Raw genomic sequence first — 26,292 nt, 5'->3', positions numbered from 1 at the left:
TGAAGAGACGATTCCGGTGCCTTGACAAGACAGGCGGGTCCCTCCCATATGCACCGGAGAAGGTATGCAAAATATTCATCGTGTGCTGCATGCTGCACAACATGGCAGTTGAGAACGCAGTGCCACTCATCCTGGATCCGGATGAGCAGGAACATCCACCCATGGAGGATCAAGGGCTTGGTCACGAGGCAAGTGATGAGGAGGAGGAGGAGGAGGAGGATATCCGGAGTCAGCTTATATGCAACTTCTTCTCATAATGGTGAGTCACTGGGTATGAGTGTGCAAGCTTGTAGCATTGAGTGGCATGTGTTGCAATGTGTGTGTCCAGCTGACTGAATGCAAAGAGACTTTCTTTGAAATTTGCATGTGTCCAACATTGTTCTTGGTTCGTAACTGACCATGTGTGCGGCGAGAATTGTTTTAGGTGACTTCTTGTGTGTCTGTCATTCCCAGGTTTTTGTGCCTGTTGTCTGCTCGTGTCATCTTTGTCCTCCTGCTATTCCTCATGAAGATTGCAACGTGTGCTGAATCAGCGTTCCATGCACGGACATGTGGAAATGTCAGTTTGGGTAAGGATTGCAGCAAGGATTTTTGGTGGTGGTACGGGTTGGGAATGTGTGGGGACTGCTTCTGTGCATGTTGTGGTACCATGCATACATGTCTTCTCACCATGGAGCACATAACATGTAGCATCACTCCCATGACATGATAGTCACCCTTCTTGACAGTCATCTGAAGTGGAGTGTGGAGTCTGATGAAGGCATCAATGTGTGTAAACCTTGCCTCTGAAACATTGCGGTTGCTACGGGTGGACATAGTGTGGGACATCACAACACCAGGCTCTATGGGGAATTGCAGCCTCTCCGTGTGCAGCAGGATGTGTTTGGCTCATCCCCTTAACTTGTGTGCCAGTTCATTGGGATTTACAAAATTCGTGTTGTGAAGGGGGTCCAGCGTATGTCCCACATGTTATGTCAACTTACCAGCGAGTCTGTTCATATGGATGCATTTCCCTTTGTGTGAGTTTGTGTAATAAAGGTGTTCACCACAATCCAAAGTGCCTCATCTCTGTCACTGCAGATCTCTTGCCAGTTTGCATGCGTCATCTATGGCGTAATTGTCAAAGATTGAGCATATGAGTGTATGTGTACTTCGGCAACATGCGTGCAGTTCTTCATGGCTAATAATCTCTATTGTGCATGAAGTACCTGGTTGTGTATGTATTTGTGCAGGTTGCTCCCCTCAACGGGACGTCAACGCCTGCTGACGGTGTGTCTCCTGTGCGCAGCTCTGCATTTTGTTGCCTGATCCTGTGGCCATCATTTTTGGTGATTGTTCATACATTTGAGTGACCCATGAGTAACCTGACACTCCTTCCTTTACATACACCTGTTGCACTGTGCCTTTTTGACCACCTTGTCTTTGTGTGCTACTTTTTGCCTAGTTTCTCACCCCTTCCCCCTGCTGCTGCCTCACCTGCGGCACCGCCCCACCGAGTGCCCTGATTCTGCAACCCACACGCCTCCAAAATGCTCCTCCCTTCTCCCCTCCACCCATTCTTAATGCAGCCAGCAGCTTGTCTGTGCCACTGTTGCGCCAACGCCGTGCCAAAGGCAGGACCGTCTGCGCCTGCAACGTGCACAGTGCACGACCCTCTGGTCCTTGCATGACCCACGTCACACAACAGGCTCATGCTGCAGCCACCCTCCAAGCACTGTCCACCAGACAATCAACCGCCTGCTATCAGGCAACCCCTAAGCGCCCACACGACACCTTCGCATGCTGAGTGTGCAACTCCAACTGCCTACACAGCGCTGCCCCGCCTACCAGACCCTGTCAGAACAACCAGGTCATGTGCCTCCTACTCCACATCCGCTCCATCCACCAGCACGCCATTGGACTCTGTTACCTCCTCAACACAACAGCCCCACACATCACCTTCATGACAGTAACCTGGATCAAAGCATCCTCAGCACACAACTTCTTCATTGCCATCTCAGACAGATACAAGATCACCCGCAGGGACGGCACCAACAATCCCGGAGGATGAATTGCAATTTATTCACAAGTACACCCTCAGAGTCACAAATCCGGTTTCGCACCAAGCCCCTGGCAACCCTCAGAGTAACACTCATCTACAGATCTCCAGGCCTACATCCACAATTCTGCTAAGTCATCAACACGTACATCTGCACGCACGCCCTCACCTCCACAGGCTACATGTGGCTGGGGGCCAGTAACTTCTTGCTGGAGGAGAACCACACCACCATCCATCATAGGTCCATCAACATTTGCATCCACGTCTCCGACAATCAACACACTGCCCCACACCCCGCTACTGATCCCCCAAAGATTCTTGATGTAAGTCACCACAGACAAGCTGTGTGGGACACTCGAACCAACACCACCGCCACACCCTGCAACCTCACACACTGGATCAGCAACTGATCCAAGAATCTTGCCACAGTGACGGACTTTCCTGTGAAGCACAACAACAGTTAAGCCACCTGGGACAAGGCAGACCTACTGGACTCATACAGATCTAGCCGGACTCTTGTGCAAACCTTGCAACACAAAGAACCATCAGTTACCTTACAGCCCTGGAAAACGCCACACTCAGCCATCACCATATCATCAGCAAGGACAAGTGGAGATCCTTCAGATAGGGCCGAGGTACCAAAACACACGACATCAAGGAGCTCATCAGCATTGTGAGTGAACTGACAGCAGCTCTCCATCCAAAAGACACCCCACCCTTGCAAGGCAGATCAAATCCCTTGCAACTTTCTACCACTGCAAGGTCATGTACATACACGACAGCCTTGGTACACAGAGGCAGACAAGTTGCCCATGTTGTCGGCGATCCGACGGAGTGAATGGATTATGTCCCTTTGCACCGCCAGGAGCTCAACCAGTCTTGCCTCCATCCGTCCTTGGTGTTCTTGTTGACTGGCGTGTTGCTCGGCCTGCTGGTTTTTCATCTCTGTGATGGTCCCCTTTATCGCTGTGAGGGTCCCCACTACCTGGCTGAACTCCCTGGTGTCACGCAGGTATGCGTCCATGATGTTGTGTATGTGTGACATACCGGTCCCTTCAGCTGGCTGGTCAGGTTCTCGCCTACGCCTGCCTACACTCCCACCACCCCTGCCCACAAGAGCCTGGGCTGCCGTTGTGGGCACATCGGCTCTAAGGGACCACTGAGGGATGGCAGTGGTGGTGTTGTTTGCCTCCTCCTGGGTGCCCGGCGCACCTTGTCCCTCCTGGTCAGACTGGCTTAGTTGTTCACTGCGGGCACGGCTCCTCTGTGTCTCCTGGGATGTGGCAGGAATGGGTGTGGTGGTTGGCCTAGATGTTCCTGAACCAGGTGCTGCAGAGGCTTGGACACCAGAGGGTCCAGGTCGGTAGGGGTCATCCGCTGAGTGTCGCTGCCGGTGGGATCAGGTTCCTCCCGAGCCTGGGACTGTGATTCCTCACCCCCATTGTTGGGGGAGATTCATCACGTTGTTCTGTGTGTGAGAGACAGACACTGTTAATGCTGTTTCATGCAACATCCATTTTTCATACACATTCAAGTTGGCACTGTTCCTCCAGGTAGTGGTATGTGCCTAGCATTCTCCTCAATGTTCACTTGTGGATGGGTATGTTGCGGGGGACAGATTGATATGTTCTCCTGAGTCTTTGACATGTAGATTTTTGGCTTGAATACTTCTTCGGCTATGTATTGGTCTTGTTGTGTTACATGTCCATTGTGACAGTGGGTAAATCCATTGCCTGTCCCGGGGGTGTCTGCTTGTGTAAGGGGTGTGTGTGACAGGGCCTGCTGGTGGGTGTAGTGTGGTTTGGCACTGGGGCTCCCAGGTGATTTAGCTGTCCCCCCATGGAGCATGCTGCCATGACAGTGAGTGTGAGTTCCTGTCCTAGATATCTGACCTTGTTGTCTTGGTGTTTTTGTTTGCACTGTTCACAGGAGGGCCTTGTGCTGCCTACACCAGGGCCAAGTGTCAGCTATCTTGTCAGTACTTTCCCAGTCCCTGTGCATTGCGCATGGTGCATGGGTATGTACCTGGGCCATATGGGATGAGGGCAATTGTGTCTGATTTGGAGTTCAACAATGCGTTTTGTGACACCCACCCTCCCAGCATACCAGACACCCATTCTTGGGTTAGTGCTTCGTGTAGCATGGGACATAGCATGGCCTTGCTTTCTCAATGGGGCATACACATGTTAGTGGCATTAGTGTTGTTTTTGACTGTGGTTCTGGCCGGTGAGGGCTTGGGGGTAGTTGCGTGCATTTTGTGTAGTTGGGGTGTGGATGCCATTACCCCCATGTTACATAAGTTGTTTGTGTACTCACCAGGCTCTGGAAGTCCTTGAAGTCCATGTACTCCCACTGGCGGAAGCAGGGCCATCACCTTCTCCTCCCAGGGATGGAAATGTACTGGCCTGCAGGGCCCACCACCTCCAGTGATGTTGCTCTGGGCGTAGTCGTCATTCATTTTTCGCTTGACTGACCTTCGCAGATCGTACCACCTGGCTTGGCATTCAGTCCTGGTCCTTCTGATGGGTGCAACAGCATTCACCCTATCGACGATCATCTGCCACAGGCGGGATTTTTCGCCTATGCTGGTCTGTCTGACCAATGTTCCAAACAGCTGTGGCCCGACTCTGATGACTTCATTGACAAGGATCTCCAGCTCCTCCCTTGTGAACTTTGGATTCTTGTCTGTGGGCATGGTGTGGGGTGAGGGTGTAGATGGTTGTGGGTGTGTGGGTCTGAATGTGAAGGTGTGGGTCGGAATGTGAAGGGGGGTATGTGTGAAGGAGGTTGTGTGAAGATGTATATGTTAAGGTGGATGGGTGCAGTTGTTGGTGTGTGCTCTCTAGCTGCAGTGAGTCTGTTGCAAAGGCTCATGGTTTGTGTGTGTGGGCCCTATTTATTGGTCCATTTGTGGGTGGGCCTCAGTTTGAATTTTTGGTCGGTGTGTTATAAGGGGTGGTTGTGAGTTTGCCACTCTGTTTGCCTGTTTGGATGTGGCCAGGTCAGTCATTTCCGTGTTTTGTGCACTGTAGACGTGTTTTGTGGTGTTGTGCGAGTCAAATAGACCCTCCTTGTGCTGTTTTACAGTGTCCGTGGTTCAGTACGACTCGTTTCGTTTTTGTTCCCAGGGGTGCGAGTTGTACAGGGGTACGAGTCGTACAGGCATACACCCCCATGCGTTGTGTATGTACGGTGCGTACCCCAACATTGCGTATGTACGGTGCATACATACGCGATGTTGTTGTAAGGTGCGTACATATGCATGGGTGGGGTCCTGTACGACTAGTACCCCTGTACGACTCGCACCCCGGGAACAACTTTTTCCGGGATACGAGTTTGCTTAGTTTTCCGTACGATTCGTAAATCAGAAAGCCGGTCCGGATCGTACTTGTACGGTCGGACTGTATTTTTACGATTCGTACAGAAAAGTGTCCGGGTCCGTCTCGTACAACTTTTCCCGATCTGATTTGTACAGATCGGGCCGATCCGTATGTATTTTTCCCATACGAATCGTACTTCACGGGTCGGACGGGACTTGTACGATTCATATGGAAATAATTATGGATACGAGCCGTACGGAAAGAAAAAAATACAGGATCGGAATCGGCCCCTTAATGTATTATAAATGTTTTTATTGTAATACAAATTTCCATATACAAAATTGTACTTACATGCTTGAATATGTTGTTCTTTTTTAGACGCTGAGGCTTTTCTGATGGTGCTCAGCTTTAGTGTTTCTTTTTATTTCCTGCTGAAGAAAATAATAATTTTAATACATTTGTTTAACAGCATTTTCTATATTTTGGGGATGGTGTGGTTAGTGGGTGCTTTGGGTTGGGATTTTTAGTTGTTATATTAGTTTAATTGTGATTTATACTCACTTTTTTGCAAGCTGTTTTTTTGATGATTTTTGTAGCCAGTTGATTGTCTTTTGGAGCTTCTGTGGAGGATAGCTAATTTTAGAAAATAATACATTAGTTATTTAATTATTGTAAAGTTCTTTACTATTATTTTATACAGTTGTAACATTGAATTGATATTTTACTTACTTAGTGAAGTTGAAATCAGTGTATTCAATGAGGAAGTTCAATGTTGTAGAAGCAATCCGCCAGTGATTCCCCTTATTATTGGTTTTGTTGTTGTAGAATAAAATAATGTAACATTTTCTTTAGTTTATATAGAGTTTGTTTAATTGTCCTTTCAATCTTATATGGGTATTTAAGTTGTAGGTGTTTTTCATTGATTGTTACTAATATTGTCAATTCATTTTGCTGTTGTTTCCTTATATGGGAAACGCTACATAATGTTTAGTTAACCTTTTTTTAATTCTTACTTTATTTAAAAGTATAATAGTATATAATTTGTAATTTACTTTGTATTTAATTTGTAATATTAATTATTAATTTTATATATTTTGTTTGTAAGGAGTGATTAATTTGGTGGATTTAGTTATGTTAAATTAATTTTTTTAAATATACTTTATTAAACTTGTATTCTATTTAATTAATATGTTGTGTGTGTTTGTGATATAGTTTATATATTTTTTTAATATACACTCTGTTCTTAAAAATATTTTTAAGGTGTCGATATTTTGTTTTTGGCGATAATTGTGTGGTCTATATTTTTGTTATCGATAATTGTGACACTTTGTATGTTTATTCAATGATTGCGATATTAATTATAACGATATTTCTTTGATCAATATTAGTGATATCGATGTTAATGTTTGACAATATTTTTGTGTCAATATTTGTGTCTTTTTTTAAATAAGTATAGTATATCGATATTTATGTTATCCATATTTGTGTGTCGATAATCTTGTAGGTCGATTTTATGAGAGTCGATGTTATGTCAGTGATCCAGTGTCAAACCTATCTGTCTCACCATCTACCTAACAATGCGCCCAGACCCCACTGACCAGTACTCTCCCTGGAATCTAAGAGCCCTTTCATGTTCACAGAGGATAATCTTTTCCTCTCCCTTTACTCTGTGTCCAACCCCAGCCTCAGGAATGTCAGTGATACACATCTGTCTGTGCAATTAATTTTTCACCTTTCTAGCCTCTCCGAGCCCTGGGCTTCAAATATGGAACCCACGGGCCTCCATGGTATGTGCCTTACGCAGAAACACACATGGGAGCCAGCAGGCGCATGCAAGCATCATGCGCTCTCTGGCAATATATGCAATCCATGCAGGCCAAGGGTGATTTAAGAAGACAGTCATGGAACTTCCAGTAGGCCCCACTCCATTGACACTGGTAAAGGGCTGTTCACATTACTCAATCCATTGAACACAAAAGGGGCTTGCAGCTTCCACCTTGCTCATGTGACTTAAATGCAGGTAAGGGCAGATCCCTCTGCCTTCCCAAGGGTAGTGCTTGGTGCGTCCCTCGAGGTCTAAACATACCGCATTATCATTAGACAAGCCTAGTTCAAGGGGCACACGCGTGATCAATTTTTGCATATGACCAAAAATCAGTTGCAGGGATCCTGCTGGCGATGCAGCTGGGACATTCAGGGTAGGGGTGCTCATCGTCACCATGCAGGGGACTTTTCAGTCCCATCAATTGACATCCAGGGCCTGGTCCTAGTTTGGCTATGCCAAAAGCTGGCCCTGATAGTGTCAATGTGGTCATGTGTCTATCATGCCCTTAATTATGTTTTTATTTTGATCATCTGATGATGCAGTCAAGCTATCTTGTCTGATGACATGATCACCCGATCCTTGTCACAAAATATGACAATGGTCCCTGGAGTCAAAATCATCAGTGGAAAGCTCCCTTCAGATGGAATTGGGGTTGTTCATGTTGCAGATTGACACTAAACTTACTTTATCAAGTTACAAGGCACTAAAAACCCAAAGTCTAGTGTTCATGTGATCTGTTGAGCTAATCAGGAGGCTGAAAGAGCTGATGGGAAAATGTTCACCTAATAGTAACAAACAATGATTCAGGTCTCACTCCTAGAACCAAATGGAGCCATATCAAATGGGATTATAGTTGCATCTCGCCCTAGAATGACACTGTACTGGCATTAGTAGGCAAAGGGAGCACAACCTTTGACACCCGGCAACTTTAAAAGCTTAGCGGTCCATTCTGCTTCTTATCCCATCATCCTTTGAAGAACTAGTGCTCTAGACAGAGCCATACAAATGCATCTTGATTCTCCTCCAAATCTATACTGTCATTTGTCACTGTGCTGCTGTCTTTGTAATTGTCTCCTGTTCTCGTCTCCTTGCATAAATCTCTGCCTATACCTCATCTACATGAAACAAACTGCAGCTTCAGTTCTGTCTGACCCAGTTTTTAATTGTGCCTCATAACTACTTGTCATCTTAGAATTGGTTCAGCTGATCACTGCCCTCTACCAGTCAAGGCCACAATTGTCTTGTCATGATCATTTGCTTACTTCACAACCATTCCTCCTCTCCTGAGTTTCTGAACTACTTGTTATTCTGTCATTGTATTCTTCTAAATTCAAACGTATCACTGGGTGTCTCTTTTTGTTTAGCCTTCATCTACATTTTGCATTCTCTGAAGTTGCTAAAGTAGTTTTTTAAATGCTTTACTTTTGCCTTCCTCTTCACTTTTCATACAGGTGGCTCCCAGAGTCTGCCAGATGGCTATTGACCAAAGGCAAGGTGAAGGAAGCTCACACCCTCTTGGTTCGCTGCTCTTCAGTGAATGGTCACTCACACCTGTCCTCCAGGATCAGCACTGAGGTGAGGGGATGTATAATAAAAAGCTGTGAGAATCACATGTAGCAGTAATCTTCTGTCAGGGTACTATGTTGTACTTGCTGGTGTCTCCTGCTTAAACCACTTCTAGTGACTATTGTGATGAGGATGAAATGGATTTGTATTGAGCCACATCTCTTCAAATATGTCATTGGGCTTCATATCTGAGAGTTACATGAGAACTTGACTGTAGATTGCACAGACACATTTAAGAATGTATACCAGAACCCTATACCGAGAACAGGAAAGGATCAAAAGCATACACTAGCCTTGACGAGGTTGGGAACTGGAAAAAAGTATTAGAGGTACCAAATGTGGCCAGAAGGAATTCAACTTAAGAAAACATTGGCCTGTTGCAAAGTACAGAGAAATTAGAGATCAGTTACCTTCTTAATTGATAGCCATAAGAGGCCTTGAACATTCTTGTGTTTTTTTGAGTGACACAAAATGAAAACTGCTGCATTACTTGCTCTTTGCAGGAGATGGAGCAATCCCTGTGGAAGTCACAAATGTAGGCTGCTTCTATAATGATGGTGCAACCAAAGTCATGGCTTTTCAACTGATAGAAAGCATCCTGGAGCCTCCAATAGGAGCCATTAGATACTGATTAAACATTGTATTATGTTCAGCAGAACATTTTAGCATCTAGTATTTCGGTACAGACTCACCAGTCTGAGCCAATGCCTTGTTCTCCTTATTCTTATCAGCACATACAGGCAGTAGCAAGCAGAAGGCTCCGTCTGCTCTAATCAGTCAGCTGGGACCGCGTAGGTTACTGTGTTAGGTTAGTAAAGGGAACCACCACCCCAGTGACACTGACAGTAGCCTGGCACATTGGCAAGCACTCCTGGCACATTTGTCTAATTAACAGCACTGTGGTATATTGAGCAGTCTTTCTGTCTCTCTATGCAGAATCCCTGACATAGTGAGAAGCACGCTGGCATATTAAGCAACCTTTCTGGCACACTTTCCAAATACATTCATCACATCCAACCTGAAGGCCTTCAAATTCCAACAATTTGTTTCTGCCCTAACCCACTGCACCGGACAGAGGGGCATTATATTTGCCCCTTCCGGGACATGCTACCATGACTAACAACTTCCCAGCAATTTGCAGCGGTCACAATACCATTACCATTAGGATCATCATGCCTATTAGTAACAACAAATCAAAAAGAACAACAATCACAAATAACTACATACAATGGAAAGATCTATCTCCTAGCACTCAGTTTTCATCCTGAAAGATCACCACTCAACGTGAGGCCTCAACAGATAGTCACATTCCACATACGAGATCTCCACTGCATTGGACAAACAAATGCTGCGTTGGATAACCATATTCAGGAGTCACCACAAGAAGAAGACCAAAAGAATTAATGACAACATCAAAAGAATTAAAATCAAACTCATCGTACTACAAAGCAAGTGGAGGAAATCAACGGATAAATAAGATGAAATCATACTGTGCCAGTAAAGCAGAACTGAAATATTAACCATCAGAACCAAAAAAGACAACACTACCCAACATGCATAATTGATGCAGACTGCCCATCTAAAGAACTCCACAACATGTTAACCAAATTCTATGTAGAAAATCAATTATTACAAGCCTTCTGCAACAAAATATCCATGGAACTGATCTCATCATTCAAAAATAATAAAAACAACCTAAGGGAGGCAATAAGTAATGCTCCACCCAACACATGACAAACAATCACAAAGTGGGAAAACACCAGTGTTCCAACTTTCAATACTTATAACCCCCTCTCGGAAAAAGAATTCCACAAAATCGTAAGTGCAAGCAAACCATCGGGATCATCTTCAAATCCAGCACACCACAAAATATTTAAAGATATACTTCACACAGCCTGCACAGGGGACGCAGCTAGAAGCAGGCTCAACAAGTTAATTTAACAGTGATCATTTCCAGCCAAGATGAAAACCTACTACATTAGGTCAATTCTCAAGTAGAAGAAACTCAACCCATCCTATCCAACAAACTACCGGCCATTTCTTCGTAAGGTATTAAAAACATCCTTTTTTACTCAACTTTTCAGGTTTACTAAGGAAACTGACTTGATATCAAACCAGTAATTTGGTTTCAGACCAGGATAACCTAAACCTCACTGTCCACAAGAATGGAGTGACAACCCTTTCTCATCTGGAATTATCAGTGGCATCTGCCTCTGTCCACGACCACATTCTAGTACATAGACTGCATCATATCAAAATATGTGAAAATGCTCTATAATGGATTGCCTCACAAAAGATAGACAAATCTTGGTGTATCTGCCACTTTTCACATCAGCCCTCCTTACCCAATATTGTGACACCCCTCAGTGGTCCTTCATATATCCTCTTCTATTCAACATCTGCCTTACCCTCAACCAGTCCTGATTAGACCATTCATCCTCATCTGTTACAAATATGCCGATGATACACATTTTGTTTCGATCCTGCTCCAACAATATCAAGAGAAATCAGAAATCTAAGGGTATCCAGGGATTTAGACCTATCTTCGATGTCACATGTCAACAAGGTAACACTTTCGAAAGCATGAAAAGACTGTCACATCCATACTCTGGATACTAATAAGAAGCTACAACCGTGTAATCTCCAAACTCTGCTATGCCAGCAGCATATACCTTGGTGACCCCTGTTTCATCATACACAAAATACAATGCATCCAAAATGTTGCTGAAAGGCTCCTTCCTACGTTCACCCCTAAGAATGCATGTTGCCAGTTCTGCAGGCCCTCATTGGCTAACTGGAGCTGGATGAGAAATATAGACGGTACTTTTATCATCCACAGACCCTCATGCAGAAAAATACCAGTATATCTACATACTAAATTCAAGCAATTGAAACAAATTAGGACTTGCACCATGGATCAGTATCAAACCTCACAGTAAGAAATCTATGGAAGGCACCACTTTGTCAGTACAAGTAGCCAACATCTGGAACTCATTATGAGCATCTGTCCAGCATCATTTCCAGTTCAGGGGAGGCAAACACATTGTTGCTTCCAAATCACTAAAACATCCCATACTCCCGGGCGTTCACAGAACCCGGAAAAATATCTGTGCCTTCAAGTACAACTAAAGTACACAAATTCAGGACTGCTCCCCCAGCACACTCTCCTGAAGTCTGCAAACACGTTAACAACATTCTAAGTTCCTGCAATTTATGACAGGGTGACCTGTGTCTCTCCTGGGTCTTTTACAGTAAAATAAATACATACCTGCTGGCCTTCACTAATTCCAATATTAATACTAATGCTAATACTAATACTAATATTAATACTAATACTAATGACAATACCAATATCAATACTAATGCAAATGTAAAACTAATACTAATACTAATACTACCATTAATACTAATACTATTACTAAAACTTAAACAAATACTAACACTAACGATAACACTAACAAAAATGGTAATACTAATACTAACACTAATATTCATACTAAAACTAATACTAATGTTAATACTAATATTAACACTAATATTAATGCTAATCATAATGCTTACAAATATTATTACTAATACTTATACTAATACTAATGATAGTACAGATACAAATACTAATAAACTTCTAAACAGTGGCCGTGCACCCGGTAAAATAGACTGCATAATAGTCCTATATTCAAATAGGCCAGATCCATTGCTTTTTTTATTAGTCCATATCGACACCAACTCAACAGGCACAGAATAACTGAAAATTGTACATTTAGGGGCCGATTCCGATCCGGGTCGGAAGGGCACCGAACACGATCCGGCCAGAAAAACTACATGCCGTACACGTGTTTTCTGTCCGACTCGTACAGCTGTACGAGCGAGCAAGTACGATGCGAGCTACGTGAAATTCACCGACCGAGTTGTTTCCGGGTCTGAACAGCTCCGTACAGCTCAGCCATAAGCTAACCGTGGCGTGCAATGGATGCGATTTACGACCAAACCAGTACGATGTATGCATCGGACAGCCGGTGCGAGCCAGAGTGTCCAGCCCGCAAAACGTCTGGGAAGTTGCCTTTGGGGGTCCGCGTCGGACCCCCTGTCACCCGCAGCCCTACGACTCGGACAGATGGAGAGACCCAAGGGTCTCCCTTAACACAGGCATGTACGGTGCTGATGGCAGTGACGCGTACCCACTGAAAGGGGCACCCTTGTGCGAAACATACCAATTCAGTCAATGGGAGCCCATGTACGCGTCGTACCGACCGGCTCCCATTGACTTCTATGGGACCGAACCGAGTCCAGCAGCATACGGCCGCATCGTACTCGCTCGGTCGGACTGCAGGACTCTGGCTCGGTCAGAAAACACTCCGGATCCGGCTCGGTCGGAGAGCTTTCCGACCCGGATTGGAATTGGCCCCTTAGTTGTAACAACATCTATCTCAGCAGTCCTCTTGACCATTCCTCTCCAACCTATGCCTGCTGAGGAGCACACATATTATAGAATGGACACAACGTGTTGTAATCATTGTGAGAAATTGTGTTGCTGGTTGACTGGGGTGTGAGCCCTAGTCAAGCAACAGCCACAATCCCTTGCAGGTTGAACTACAAAAAGTCACTGAATTAACCTGTTCATAAACCTGGGAAACTTGGCACAAAAAGCAGTCAGGCATAACTTAGAGGAAATATGTAAAGTATTTACACAGCACACAAACAGCAAATAATCAACACTACAATATAAGAAAAATACCAAACTAATTTAGAAGAATAGAGGAAATTCTAATAAATTATTTGACACCAAAACAACAAAAATCCCATCAGTAGAAGCGGAGTTATCATTCTTTAAAGTCTTTAGTGAAATCTAGCACCTAAAAGATGAAAGCACCAACCACAGACATCTAGTCATGTGAGGCCATGTCAAAGTTGAAAGTGATGAGAGCTGTTCGGATATGAGAAGTTGATTGGGCCCGGTCAATGCTTACCTTTGGACTGAGAAAAACTTCTGAAGTAAAATGTCTGAGGAAGTAGAGTTCAGCAAGGATTAAGAAGGGATCTGAGGAGGGAAAGTCATTGTCGGATGGCCGCAGGCTGATGTTACAGTGAAAAGTTCTGCATTCAGACTTAGTCACCAAAATAGAATGAGAAAAACGCCAGCCAGAAAAAGCAGAGGCCTCCGTCCAAAGAGAGTTCAATGAGGTTGGATACCTCTTTGAAAAAGGAGCAATGAAACAAAGTTGCTGCTGTGGAGAAGAATGTAGCCGGAGAAACCGCAAAGTCCATCCAACCGGCAATGCACCTTGGGCGAATATGTGAGCAGATTGGTCCCAGTCTCCACCTGGTTTTCAGAGCACTTTTTGGAGTCAGTTTTGAAAATTGGACATGTGGGCACCTTGAGAAACAGAACCAAGGGATCAGGACACCTCTTGGGGGTTCAGAACTCACTTACGCTGGGTCCAGGTGCAGGTGGGACTCTGTCATGTCTCTGTGGCTTTAAACAGGGAGCAGAAAAACTAGCTCTTGGAGTCATGTCTTGTAGTCCTGGTTGCAGGTGTAGATGCAGGGCTCTACAGCAGGGATTGCCTATGAGTGTTCAAGGCAGGATCCAGGCGGCAATGCAGTCCTTCCAGGCACATCAGGACACAGCAGCACGCTGTCGTCTGAGAGTCCTTCTCTGGGTCCAGTATTGAACTGAAGAGGTGGGTGAAGATCCTATTTTTAATATGGGTGGGCAAATCATTCAGCGCCACTTCAAAGTGATGCTTAGTGGAGTTTTTTGCCTTGTGCGGCTCGCCAACTGTAAAACGGTGAGCACTCACAAGAGAAAAATCATGCACTTGACTTCCTCTTGGTGAGATTGTTCTGTGTGGGTGGGTGTGGCAGGTCATGACCGCTCACGTTCCGAAATCTGCTGCATGCGCTGAGGAACCTGCCGCTCAAGTAGAATGTCTACTCGAGCGACAGAAAGCAGCAGCACCCTCCTGCGTAATGTGGAGTGCTGTTCGTACTGGTTTTAAAGCGCAGTACAAACTCCCGGCACTTAAAATCAGTGCAAGCAGAGCGACTTCACATACTCTGCCATTGGTGGAACTACACGTAGCATGGCAGACTTTTTCTTTCACTTTGCAGAGTCCCGTGGAGTAAAACTCCATGAACTCCACCCAGGCCTAATATCAATACCCTGATGTCCTTGTTCTGGAAGGTAGGAGAAGATTCTGGAAAGGTTCTTTAAAATGCATGGAATTTCCTGACTTCTCTGCCCGGGCTACATGCCAGCTGCAGTGACAATACAAGGTTGTCATCGCTTTTCCGTGGGGGCAGAGCACAAGCAATAAAGTTGTAAGTGAGACTATACTCAGCTCTGCCCTCCCATCCTGCCAGCAGATGGCCCATTCAGGCACCCCTACTCCCTCTATTGTGTGAATGTCTGGGAGGAATTCACTAAGTCTTACTGTCAACTACACCCAGCAATGTGCTTGAAGACAGACTGCAAGTAGAAAGGTCCAAGGTCAGGAAAATGCCAACTGTTTAAAAGTGGCATTTTTTAAATTGTAACGAAAAATCTGACTTTGTCATCGAAGAGCGTTTATCATTACAATATCATAGGTACCAATCACAAACATGAGATTTCTAACTCCTCTTGATTAGGAATTACAGCTTATTAAATGTAATAAGGGATCCCCCAATGTTATGCTACGGGACAGGTTGGCCTCACAGTAGTGCAAAACGTGTTTTTACGTTTTTCACATGCAGAACTAGTAAATCATAAAAGCACATGTACAACCTTTCAATTTCACTGTACCCTGCCCTATGGACTACATAGGGCCTACCATAGGGGTGACTGAAAGGTAATAAAAGGGGAGTTTCATGCTTAGCAAGATGGTTTAAATGACAAGTTAAAACCAAAGGAAATGAAGGACGGAGTGTTGAACATTGAAGCACTCACCCCCAGTCAACTGATCTGGGGTTAATCCATCACCGTTCTTTAGCCCACTCTGCCACCCCCGTTCAGACATGGCCATATGCAAATCAGTCTCACCCTGTGACTCATGGGAACAGTCCAGCCCGAACTGCCAAGCCATGTCTTCCCTGGACCGGAAACAAGCTTCCTAGGACGGGTTTCTGGCATTTCAGCCGTCTTCAGCCAGTCCTCCAACAGTTGACAGCTTTTCCGATCTGAACCATAAGAATGTTTTGCAGCTTCTTTTCATTGCTGTATAATTCTGTTCAGTCAATGACTCAATCTGTGCAGGTCATAGTTGTGGTTTTGTCTCACACATGGCATGCCTCAAATACTCAAGTTTGTTCACATTTAACATACCATTTGCAGGAAACTGCAGCTTTTTTCTGCCCTTTGTAGCATTATGCCATTCTTTGGGTAACTGACATGTTTGTGAACAGGGATTAAGCAGCATCTCATAGGCAGGTGTACCAATTGGAGGCAGAGTCTCTCCTCTGTTAGCTAGAATCTTTGACTTATCCAGGAGCACATCCATTGTCTCAACCAAGTTTCACAATACACACAGTACGAACATAGCCAACTATAATACAACTTGAAAATAAAACAAAATTCACAATACGTATTAGCCTTGGCATTATTAAACCAAAACACATAAAGGTTTGTCTACCTATGGTACTACAAGATCAAACTCACCACAGAAAAGAGATATTAACTTCTACCACTACCAATCACACCAAGATAGTCTTTAAACCAGTGACAACCTACTTATAGAGTCGACGTGCCTATACACATGCAGAGAATAAACACCACGGCTCAAGATTATTTTTCATTCACAACTAGACTATTAAGGATCTTATAAACTTCAACTTATAAACTGGTGTGATGTCCCATGCAGCAGACAACTTTAAACATAAATCCAAAAACCTTTACAAATGAATTCAGAAACCTAAAACATGTACATAAAACAAAACACATAAACATCACAATAGCTCTGCCTCAATGTGCACATTTTACAAAGCTTCCAAAGTTGACACAACATTACAATGCGTTGCAATAAAATATAGGTTTGAATTTTCAATTCATGCTTAAGAGAAATCACAGTTTATATGTTTTCTGCAAAAAAAATAATTTCATTTCAAATTCGGCCTTGCAAGACAACACACTCCAAGTCAGACAACTCATCATGCAAAGCCCTTTAGAAATTCACCTGGCAACAACATTTATACATATTCCAACAGTAATCTAAACAATTCCAGGATTCTATAGCTTTCCTCCACCAAAACGTTTTACTAATTGCATTAAATATTAATTTCTAATTAGCATGCTCCCTCAAAAATCTATCCTTCAATTCCCCGCTGTTCAACAAAAATCTCTCAACACTATCATTTAAATCATTAGAGGATTCATGTGTGGGATTGGGGCTGTCTGAGTTTTCATAAGACCCAATAAATCTTTTTAAGACTAATACCTAGTACTAATAAATAAAAATCATAACATAACAAGATTCCAAGTCAATCTTTATGGGCCTATTCAACATTAAGATCATTATAGAAGGCAAAACAAATGTTAGTCATATCATGAAATAGCTCAAATCAAAATAGTCAAAGACATAATCTACGAAAGGGCTAACATGAAGCTAATCTTGAAGCAAGCCAATAGCCAGAACTAAAATATAGCTTAGTAGGAAGACTGGTCTAGAGCTTTTCAGCCATTCTACTGATGGAGACTAACTCAAATAACAAACTAGCACAAAGTCCGCACAATAAGAAAGAGAGGAAAAGACTAAGTATAACATGAGGAAGCATTCAAACATGGAGTCTGCTCCCGATTGTCTACTGATGGAGGCTAACTCAAATAACAAACTAGCACAAAGTCCTCACAATAAGAAAGAGAGGAAAAGTCTAAGTATAAGGTGAGAAAGCATACAAGCATGGAGTCTGCTCCCGATTGTCTACTGATGGAGGCTAACTCAAATAACAAACTAGCACAAAGTCCTCACAATAAGAAAGAGAGGAAAAGTCTAAGTATAAGGTGAGAAAGCATACAAGCATGGAGTCTGCTCCCGATTGTCTACTGATGGAGGCTAACTCAAATAACAAACTAGCACAAAGTCCTCACAATAAGAAAGAGAGGAAGTCTAAGTATAAGGTGAGAAAGCATACAAGCATGGAGTCTGCTCCCTATTAAATTTGCTGCAATTCTGGGACATTTCTGCAAAACATAATCTGCATAATTCTGCCTCAGGTGGATTTTTTTTATAGCAGGAAGGTGCCCCTTATGGCAAAAAAACAGTCCTCATGCAACGCAGGCACCCTTGCGCCATGGTGCAAGGGGGCCTGCATTGGCATTAGGCGGCCTTTTGTGCACCAGCGCTGGAAGCAGGCAGGAATGTGCCATATTGTGGTAAATGTGCTGCATTCCTGCCCTATCCCTGTAACTCAGCACAGCAAGGTGACTTGCTGCACTATGAATAAAAAACAAGAGATGACTGTGCATTTCAAAGCAAACAAATTCAATAAGATGTTTTAGCAATGAATGGCCTAAGGGAGTTGTTATTTCTTAGAAAATAATGTTTATTTATGTGTGTTTAAGTTGGCATAATTAATCCACAAAACTACATTTTCTTGTTCTCTGTCTGTTTGCACTGACAGCTGAACAAATGTGGCTTTAAAGAGTTGCACAAATACATTTTCTACGTGCATCCTTCTTTATGTTTTCCTCGCTGTTTTACCTTTTCATAAAATAGTTGAAATAGGCTCATTTCATGGATTTATTATTTGTACTGTTTGAAATGAAATCCAGTATTTGTAAAGTGCATAATTACTCAAGGGTGTCAAGGCGTTGGGTGACGTCAGGAAGATTAAGCGAGCTATTGCCCAGAGTCACATGGTGCTGGGCTTACCTGCAACCCCGTGGTCCAGAGTCAGGTGCCCTGGCCGCTGAGTCGCACCTCTTCCCTAAATCTATGCTTCATCCATGTGCCTCAGAGGAGGTCTGCAAGAGATGTTCTCTTTCTGTTGCAATAATCAAGGATGATGCTGCCTGCATTGTCTTTAATTTTAATTTTAAATGGCTTATTGTTCAAGCAGGCAATGGAATGTCCCTTGCATATAACTGAGATCATTGGTTATTAATTATTTAGGTGGTTCCTAAAGTAGCCTGTTGTATGTGAAACTATTTCTGCTATGTTGATTATTTATGTCAGCTCTATGATGCCACCTCACGGTATCTCAAGAGTATCATTGCCTACCAAACCTAACATAGTGGGACTTTCCTGTTATGTGTTTCAGACTTTTCTTACCTTTTAACCTAAGCATTTGGCTATTTATTTTGTACTTAACATTTTTCTGGAGGTTGAATTTATGTTAAATCACTTACAAATCTTTCTCATTTATTACTTTTCTTCCTGTCCTTCACATCCATCCTAGTACAGCTTTGGTACTCCTTTTCCTTCGTTTTAACAACACAAAGGTACTTCCACGGTAGTGAAATGGGGAGTAGTATGACAACTCCACAATAGTTTCCTTATTTCTTCCTTCAAAGCGAACCCATTTTGCAAAAAACTATTGTATATTTTCACTAAAGACCCGAATAAACCTTTCAACTAGGCCATTCTCACGTGGGTGTCCCACTGCCAAACTCACAGGCCTAACCCCAAAAGGCATCAAGTACACTTCAAATTCATCTGATATAAACTGGGGACCATTATCTGTCAACATTTTCCCGGGGTAACCTTCTCTTCGCCATACCTCTTCACAAAAGTACATTACTGTACGAGATTGTACTTCATTCACCAAACTCACCTTGGGCCACTTAGCGCAGTAATCTACCATCACTAAGGCAAATTTCTTCCCACAATCATCAAATTCAAATGACCTACAAATATCCATTGCAGCTTTTTGCCATGTTTTGTACAGAAAAGACATGGGCACCGCAGGTGCTTCTTTTACCACATGCATTTTATAACTACAAGCACAACTCACACAGTTCCTTACAGATCTTTCAACCTCTCGGTCTACCCTCAGCCACCAAAAATCCTCTCTCATTTTTTCCTTCATCCTGACATTCCTCCAAGACCCTCATTAGAAATGCCAACAAACTTTTAATCAATCAGTCAATCAATCAGGGAGTATTATGCGCACTACTCACCTGTGAGGGTCTCAAGGTGCTAGGGGGAAGGGGAGCAGCTCCGGTCAGTGGAAGAGCCAGGTCTTGAGGGTCTTCCTGAAGATGTGCTGGGTGGGGACACATCCGATGTCTATCAGAAGCTCGTTCCAGACCGTGACATAGGAGAAGTTTTTTCCACCCGTTCGTGCTCTGCAGATGCGCATGGGTTCGGCAAGGGCGAGGTCGGCTGATCGGAGGTTCCTCTTGGGTACGTGGAAGGAGATTCTGTCATTGAGATATTTGGGTCCAGTATTGTGGAGGCATTTGTAGGCATGGGTGAGTAACTTGAATGTTACTCTCTACTCAACGGCTGACTTGTTGATCCGGGCATAGAGGGCGTTTCCATGCTCCAGTCTGCTGGTTATGAGTGCATGGCTGACTGTCTTCCTTGATTCAGGGGGGATCCATTTGAAGTTATTTCTGAGGATGCAGAGGGTGTTGAAGTGACAGAAGGTGATGGCATTGACCTATCGGGTCATGGAGAGGGATGAGTTGAGTACGATGCTGAGGTTTCTGGCATGGTCTGTGGGGGTGGGAGGGCTGCAGAGGGCAGTGGGCCACCAGGTGTTGTACCATGTAGAGGAGGAGGGTCTGAGGATGAGGACTTCTGTCTTCCCTGAGTTCAGCTTCAGGCAGCTGCTGCTCATCCATCTTTCTCTTAATCTTAGTTGGTACAAACAACTTTTCTCTTTTTTTTACAATTGCATCTTGACATGATAATTCTGACCATTCCATTTTATACTGCGTCAAACCATTCACACAATCCTTTAATTTTGACTACTTCTTAGTCACATTTTTATGATCATCTGTATTTCCACATCTTTTGCTACCCAATCCCTCCATTCTTTTTCAGAAATATCTTTGACCTTCATGTCTATTACATCTGGCACCATCCATTCTTCCTCTTCTTTGTTATCTCCTTCTTGAATAGGCAATCTTGACACAAAATGTTGAAAATGCTACACCCCCATCCAGCAAGCAAAAGCTTCTTTTCGATCATTGAATAACTCACTTCTGTCATGTTTTAGTGTCCCTGAGACAAATGAGACAAATTCCACAACTCTCTTTTTCTTTCCATTGCACACTTGCTTTAACGCTTCACCTAATGACTGCATGCTTGCATTTGTGGAGGCTATGGTGTGATCTTATCAATTGGACAGTTTACAATACTTTTCTAAATGTATTTAAATGCTTGCTGGCACACACTTGACCCATGTAATATGGATGTTTCTTCATAAGTACGCGAAGTAACTGTGCTAAATCTGCGAAAACCTTGACAAATTTAGCGGAGTATACTATAAACCCAAAAAAGATCTCAATTGATCCTCATCGACTGGACATTTCACCTTTTCTATAGCTTCCATCAACATATACTTAGGTTTTATTCCATTATGAGATATGGAATATCTAAAAAGATATTCCACACATAAGCACACAAATTTACACTTTTTCCAATATACAAGACACCTTTCCTAATAACTCATCATGTCCTCTTGGAAAACTCTTACTTTCTCAACTTCACTTAACAAATTGTGCATCACTTTTCAAAACATTACAGAAGCAGACACTAGGCCGAATGGCATGCTCTTTGTTTCCTCGAACCAAGTAAACATTTTTGTACCAGATATATCCAACATGAAATCTCTCGTCGTTTGAAACACCTCATTTGGAACCATCCTATTATGGGTCATTTACTTCCTCCATACTAAGCCAACTCCACATTTTACCCCAACAATTTCTTTCCACCCACTTTCCACCACATTTCTTAATCAATTAACGTATATGATTATGACACCATTCAGTGTTACCATACGTTTAGGAGGGCAATATTGTTTACGCTCTGGCATATTTACCCTACATTCACATGCTTCTTGTACTCGTACCATTTAATTTTATGATTCTTTCAATATATCACATAACATTAGTACTTCAATATCTTCATCTGATGTACTTACACCATCTTCACATGTACTTTCTTCATCTTGTGCAAAAGTCACACTTTCTCTATATCAAATTTTCTTTCGGTTACACACCCTAGAACAATGGCCATTACAATTACATCTGAAACACTAAGGCCCTGATTATGAGTTTAGCAGGCCGTGGACCATGGTAACGGCGGTGGTGGTCCAACCGCCGTGAGCTCAGCAGTCCAACTGCCATTTTACAAGTCGTGTGGATTGGCTTTGCGAACACCACTGCTGAACAACTGACACAGAGTGCAAGCCTGTTCTTAGTCACAAACTGCACTTCTTAAGTTAGTACACTTAAAAAGGACCCTAAACAGTAGCAAATGACACTTGTTCAGAGCTGAATTAAGGCCAGTACCACCCATGTCACACTACTGGTACACCACTTGTATAGAAAAAAATGGCGAGAGGAATGGAAAGTAAGACCTCATTTAAAATAGTTAAATATTTACATTAATATTATTTGAGTTAAAAAAAATTAACAAAAAGTTTTTTTTTAATTACAAAGTATTTTAACACCCTTCTGTAAATGTATAATTTAATGTAACATGAATTCTATATTAACACATAAAGTAATTGATTTTATCAATTCCATACATCACTTTTAATAAATATTATTACGTGGGTGGCTTATTACTATGGCGGATTGATGGCAGTTTATACAACCGCTTAACATGTAGTTGACAGTTCCATCCACCTAATTAAAATGCAACCGCTGTGCAGGGGGTTGGAAAAATGCCTTTTATCATTGCGGCTTCTACTGCAGTCCGGAAAAAGACCTCAGCACAAGCCGCAATGGAAGGCATTTTACAAACATCCATGCACCCCAAGCATTGATGCTTGCAGAGGCGCCACATGTGCCCCATCTGGCCCATAGCCGGGGCCTTAACAAATTACAGATTAAGGGTCATATTACGAGATTTTTCTTCATATAAAGTTTATTGTATTAATCGAAGAAGACAACAAATGGTACGAAACATCACATATAGTATAATTGTCTGAAAATAACAGAAGAAACTTAAAAAATTATAAAATAAAAAATTATGACATACGAGAGATCAGTTTCTGTGCACGTAGGCTCATGGGATAGAATTCCAAGTAGGAGTGCAATATTCAAATCACATTGTTAATAATTAGTGCATTTAATCTAAATATTTCCTTAAAAAAGATGTTGTTTCTAAATACACTTTCTAAAATACACTAACATCCTAAGATATATATTTGTACTCCTAATTTAAGAGCAGTTTACATGAATCTTAATACATGCATAATCGGCATAATGTAAACATTTACATAATTGCAAGAGTGGACCTTTTAAGTCCCAATCAAAAACAACACTGTTGACCAGAGCACTTTCAACCTCTTCCTTCAATCTTGTTTGACCTACTGACTTTTCTTACCAGCTCCAATGGAGGGCAAATTTGTATAAAATGTGGAAAAGAGCATACAAGTTAATCGGGTTTTGTGCAAACAAATTGAATATATCTAGAGACAATTCAGGATATATAAATAGGTAATGCAACCATATAAATAAAGCAACATAAATCTGATCTATAAAAAAAAGAGAAAAAAAAATCAAATGTTTCCAGCATTGGTATTGCCATATCTTCCTTGATTCTATCACAGTGCCTGATGACTTCCACAATAGGTCTTGTTTTTTCCTTGTTCAGCATGGGGCATAAATACTTTTTCCTAAATTACATCAGTTTAGGATATAAAATCGTATTGTTGAAGCTTTGTAGGCCTAATTTAAAAATGTTATCAACATTATTGCTGCACTGTCTTCCCTGACTCTAAAACAATACCTGACAGCTTCCACAGTTGATCTTATAATTTCTTTATTAAACGTGGAGCATAAATATTTTTTCCTTAAATGTAACTATATAGAACAAATATGTATGCTGTGGAGAAGGGATTCATTTGCAAGCCCACAGAGACAACAGGCAGTTTCACTTTTAAAAGCTGGGTTCCATTTCCCTTCAAACTCTCTAATAAAACAATCTAAGCCTCAAAAATGTACTTTTAAAATATCCAGGGAAAATTGACCCTAAATATTCTTGACTCTGCACAGAGTAGGTATTGGACATTAGTCCCATATGCTTGTATTTTGCGGCCTGTGCCAAGTCAGAGTCTCACCTGACCTCTTGCTCTAGGTGACGCCTTAGATATGAAATATAGATATCCAGTAAAGAGCACTAATAGTTTGAGAGTATTTTGAGTATTACAAAAGTTTTTTGATGTTACATTTGTGCATAAGTTAAAAGTGCTCTTTTTTTGTGTTTTAAAGCTATTTACCTAAATTGCATGGTCTGTATATAGATGCGCATAAACAATGCAAGCAAGCTTTAGTAAATCATACATGCCAGTCCAAACCTACTTGTCACATAACTGTGGCACAGAAATAGGGAAAATGTTCAAAAACAATGAGAAAACTAAATTAATTAAACTAACACATATAATGATCTATGACATAATGCTATCAAAATGAAGGGTTCCGTTCATCACTGGTAAGGAGGGTTACAATGTGGCTCTGCCTATTTATGGGATTACATAGTCAGTTTATGTGAGGATATAGTAAGGACTTGCGAGGGTTTCTAAATTAAACTTATGGGCAATTGACCAATTTTATTTTAAATTGATGCAAATAACTAAAAGATATGAAGCTAGTTTTAAATAATTAAAATCATTATCTTAAACATCACTAAAGCCTATAAATACAAATGTTGTCAGCTGTGACAGTGGCGTAACGAACGTTGAGGGGGGGGCCCCCTGCCACGTACACGGAGGGGCCCACACTCCAGATCTAATCCGAGCTCTTGGGCCAGAGTATTGTGCTGTGGGGGACCCCCTGCAGCTCGGGCCCCCCACACAGCTGGGGCTGCGGGGGCCTGTGTTACGCCCCTGAGCTGTGATGAGGAAGTTCTTCTGAATCTCTGAGGAAATAGTGAAACACATCAGCATGTAGTGAGGCTGGGTTTCATGACTAGACAAATAATCAAATGAAATACTGTACACTGAAGACTGTATTTGATTTCAGTGACATGCACCCCTAAAGTAAGAGGCAGAGTGAGGATGTTGCAGGGTTATAATGAATGAACAGAAAATAGTGGAAGCATTTGTGGACAAGTTATTTGTTGTGAAATAATAACCCAGAGTCTGTCACTTGTCATTCTTTGTTCTCAGGTACTCAGTAATGTCACAGCAGATGAGAACACTGGTACAAAATATTCATACATAAACTTGTTTAAAACACCTGTGCTGAGGAAAATCTCCATCTGTACGGGAATGTTGTGGTAATGGAATATGTTCTTCATTTTAAAAAGATGTCCTTCCATTTTTGTATTGTTCCAGCAGGTTAGTGTAAGCATATTCTTTGTTTTGTCTACTCGCTTGCAGGTTTGGCGTCACATTCTCCTGCTATGGAATCAGCCTCAACATCACAGGCTTTGAGCTGGACATGTACTTGACCCAATTCCTCTATGGAGCCATTGAAGTACCATTCAAGCTGGGCATATACTTCTTCATGAACAAGAGCGGTCGCCGCAACTCTTTGGTCTGGGCCCTCTTAATCACAGGCTTCTTCATTGGCATAAACACTGTCATTCCAGTCTGTGAGTTTTTCCTGAGAGAAAACATTTGTTTCAACATCTTACAATTAGTGAAATGTACCTTTGAAATCCAGAGTTGCAGTACTTACAAATAAACCTATAGAGCAGTAAAATAGAAGAAACAACCTAATGAGCAAGTTTTCCAAAAACCAATGGTGATACTCAAGTTGAGGTAAACTTATTTATCTTATCAAGAAGTAAAATATATCGTGATGAAGTAATTGAGAGTACAGAGAACATGTAGTGTGTTAAAGAAAGCGTTTTAGGGGACCCTAGACACCTTCACTGAATGTTCGAGGGAGTGATTTAGGGGCAGAGGGGCACCTTAACTTGAGGCGGGGTGCACAGGAACGTTCATACTAAAAATGAAGGAAACAAATATATGAGCCATGGAAACTAAGCCAAAAGGATTAACAGATTTATTTAGAAGGTGCAACATCAAGAAAAAGGCATTTCAAATACAGAATACAAAATACAGGGACCTTGCATTCACAGAGAATCATACCGAAGGCACTTTTATCTAAATTTTCAATAGGACTCAGAAGGCATTGAAATCGTTTGAAGAAAGACACTTCAGAAAATGCAATATAGGGTGTGCTGAATACAAACCTCAAAGGCACATCTATAAATGCAATATGAAAAACATGATTTAAATCAAGGACAATGTTCTCTGAATGCAAAATACATTTGATCTAAAATGCTGAGAATACTCATGTTTACACCTAAAAGAAACCAGCCTTAATATTGCAATATAAGCATTTAGAATTCAAAAAGGAGAAAACAACAGTTAAAACAACATAGCAAATATGGCATTTATATAGTAGAAAAGAATATATACTTAAAACAAAAAACAAGAGC

General features: G+C 42.2%; 1 protein-coding gene across 1 annotated transcript in view; it reads left to right on the top strand.

The window, feature by feature from the left end:
- The window catches only part of LOC146813684 (solute carrier family 22 member 7-like), a 212,904-nt gene that overhangs the window by 151,991 nt on the left and 34,621 nt on the right, over nucleotides 1-26,292 (top strand). Inside the window, exons 6-8 of the mRNA XM_085609486.1 lie at nucleotides 8,635-8,758; nucleotides 25,010-25,119; nucleotides 25,223-25,437. Coding sequence (XP_085465612.1) covers nucleotides 8,635-8,758; nucleotides 25,010-25,119; nucleotides 25,223-25,437 — 449 coding nt within the window. The remainder of the gene's footprint in view (nucleotides 1-8,634; nucleotides 8,759-25,009; nucleotides 25,120-25,222; nucleotides 25,438-26,292) is intronic.

Source organism: Triturus cristatus, chromosome 6, assembly GCF_964204655.1.
Source record: "Triturus cristatus chromosome 6, aTriCri1.1, whole genome shotgun sequence".
Classification (NCBI taxonomy): domain Eukaryota; kingdom Metazoa; phylum Chordata; class Amphibia; order Caudata; family Salamandridae; genus Triturus; species Triturus cristatus.
The sequence above is the reverse complement of the archived record's forward strand: the minus strand, read 5'-3'. Positions and strand labels throughout refer to the sequence as shown.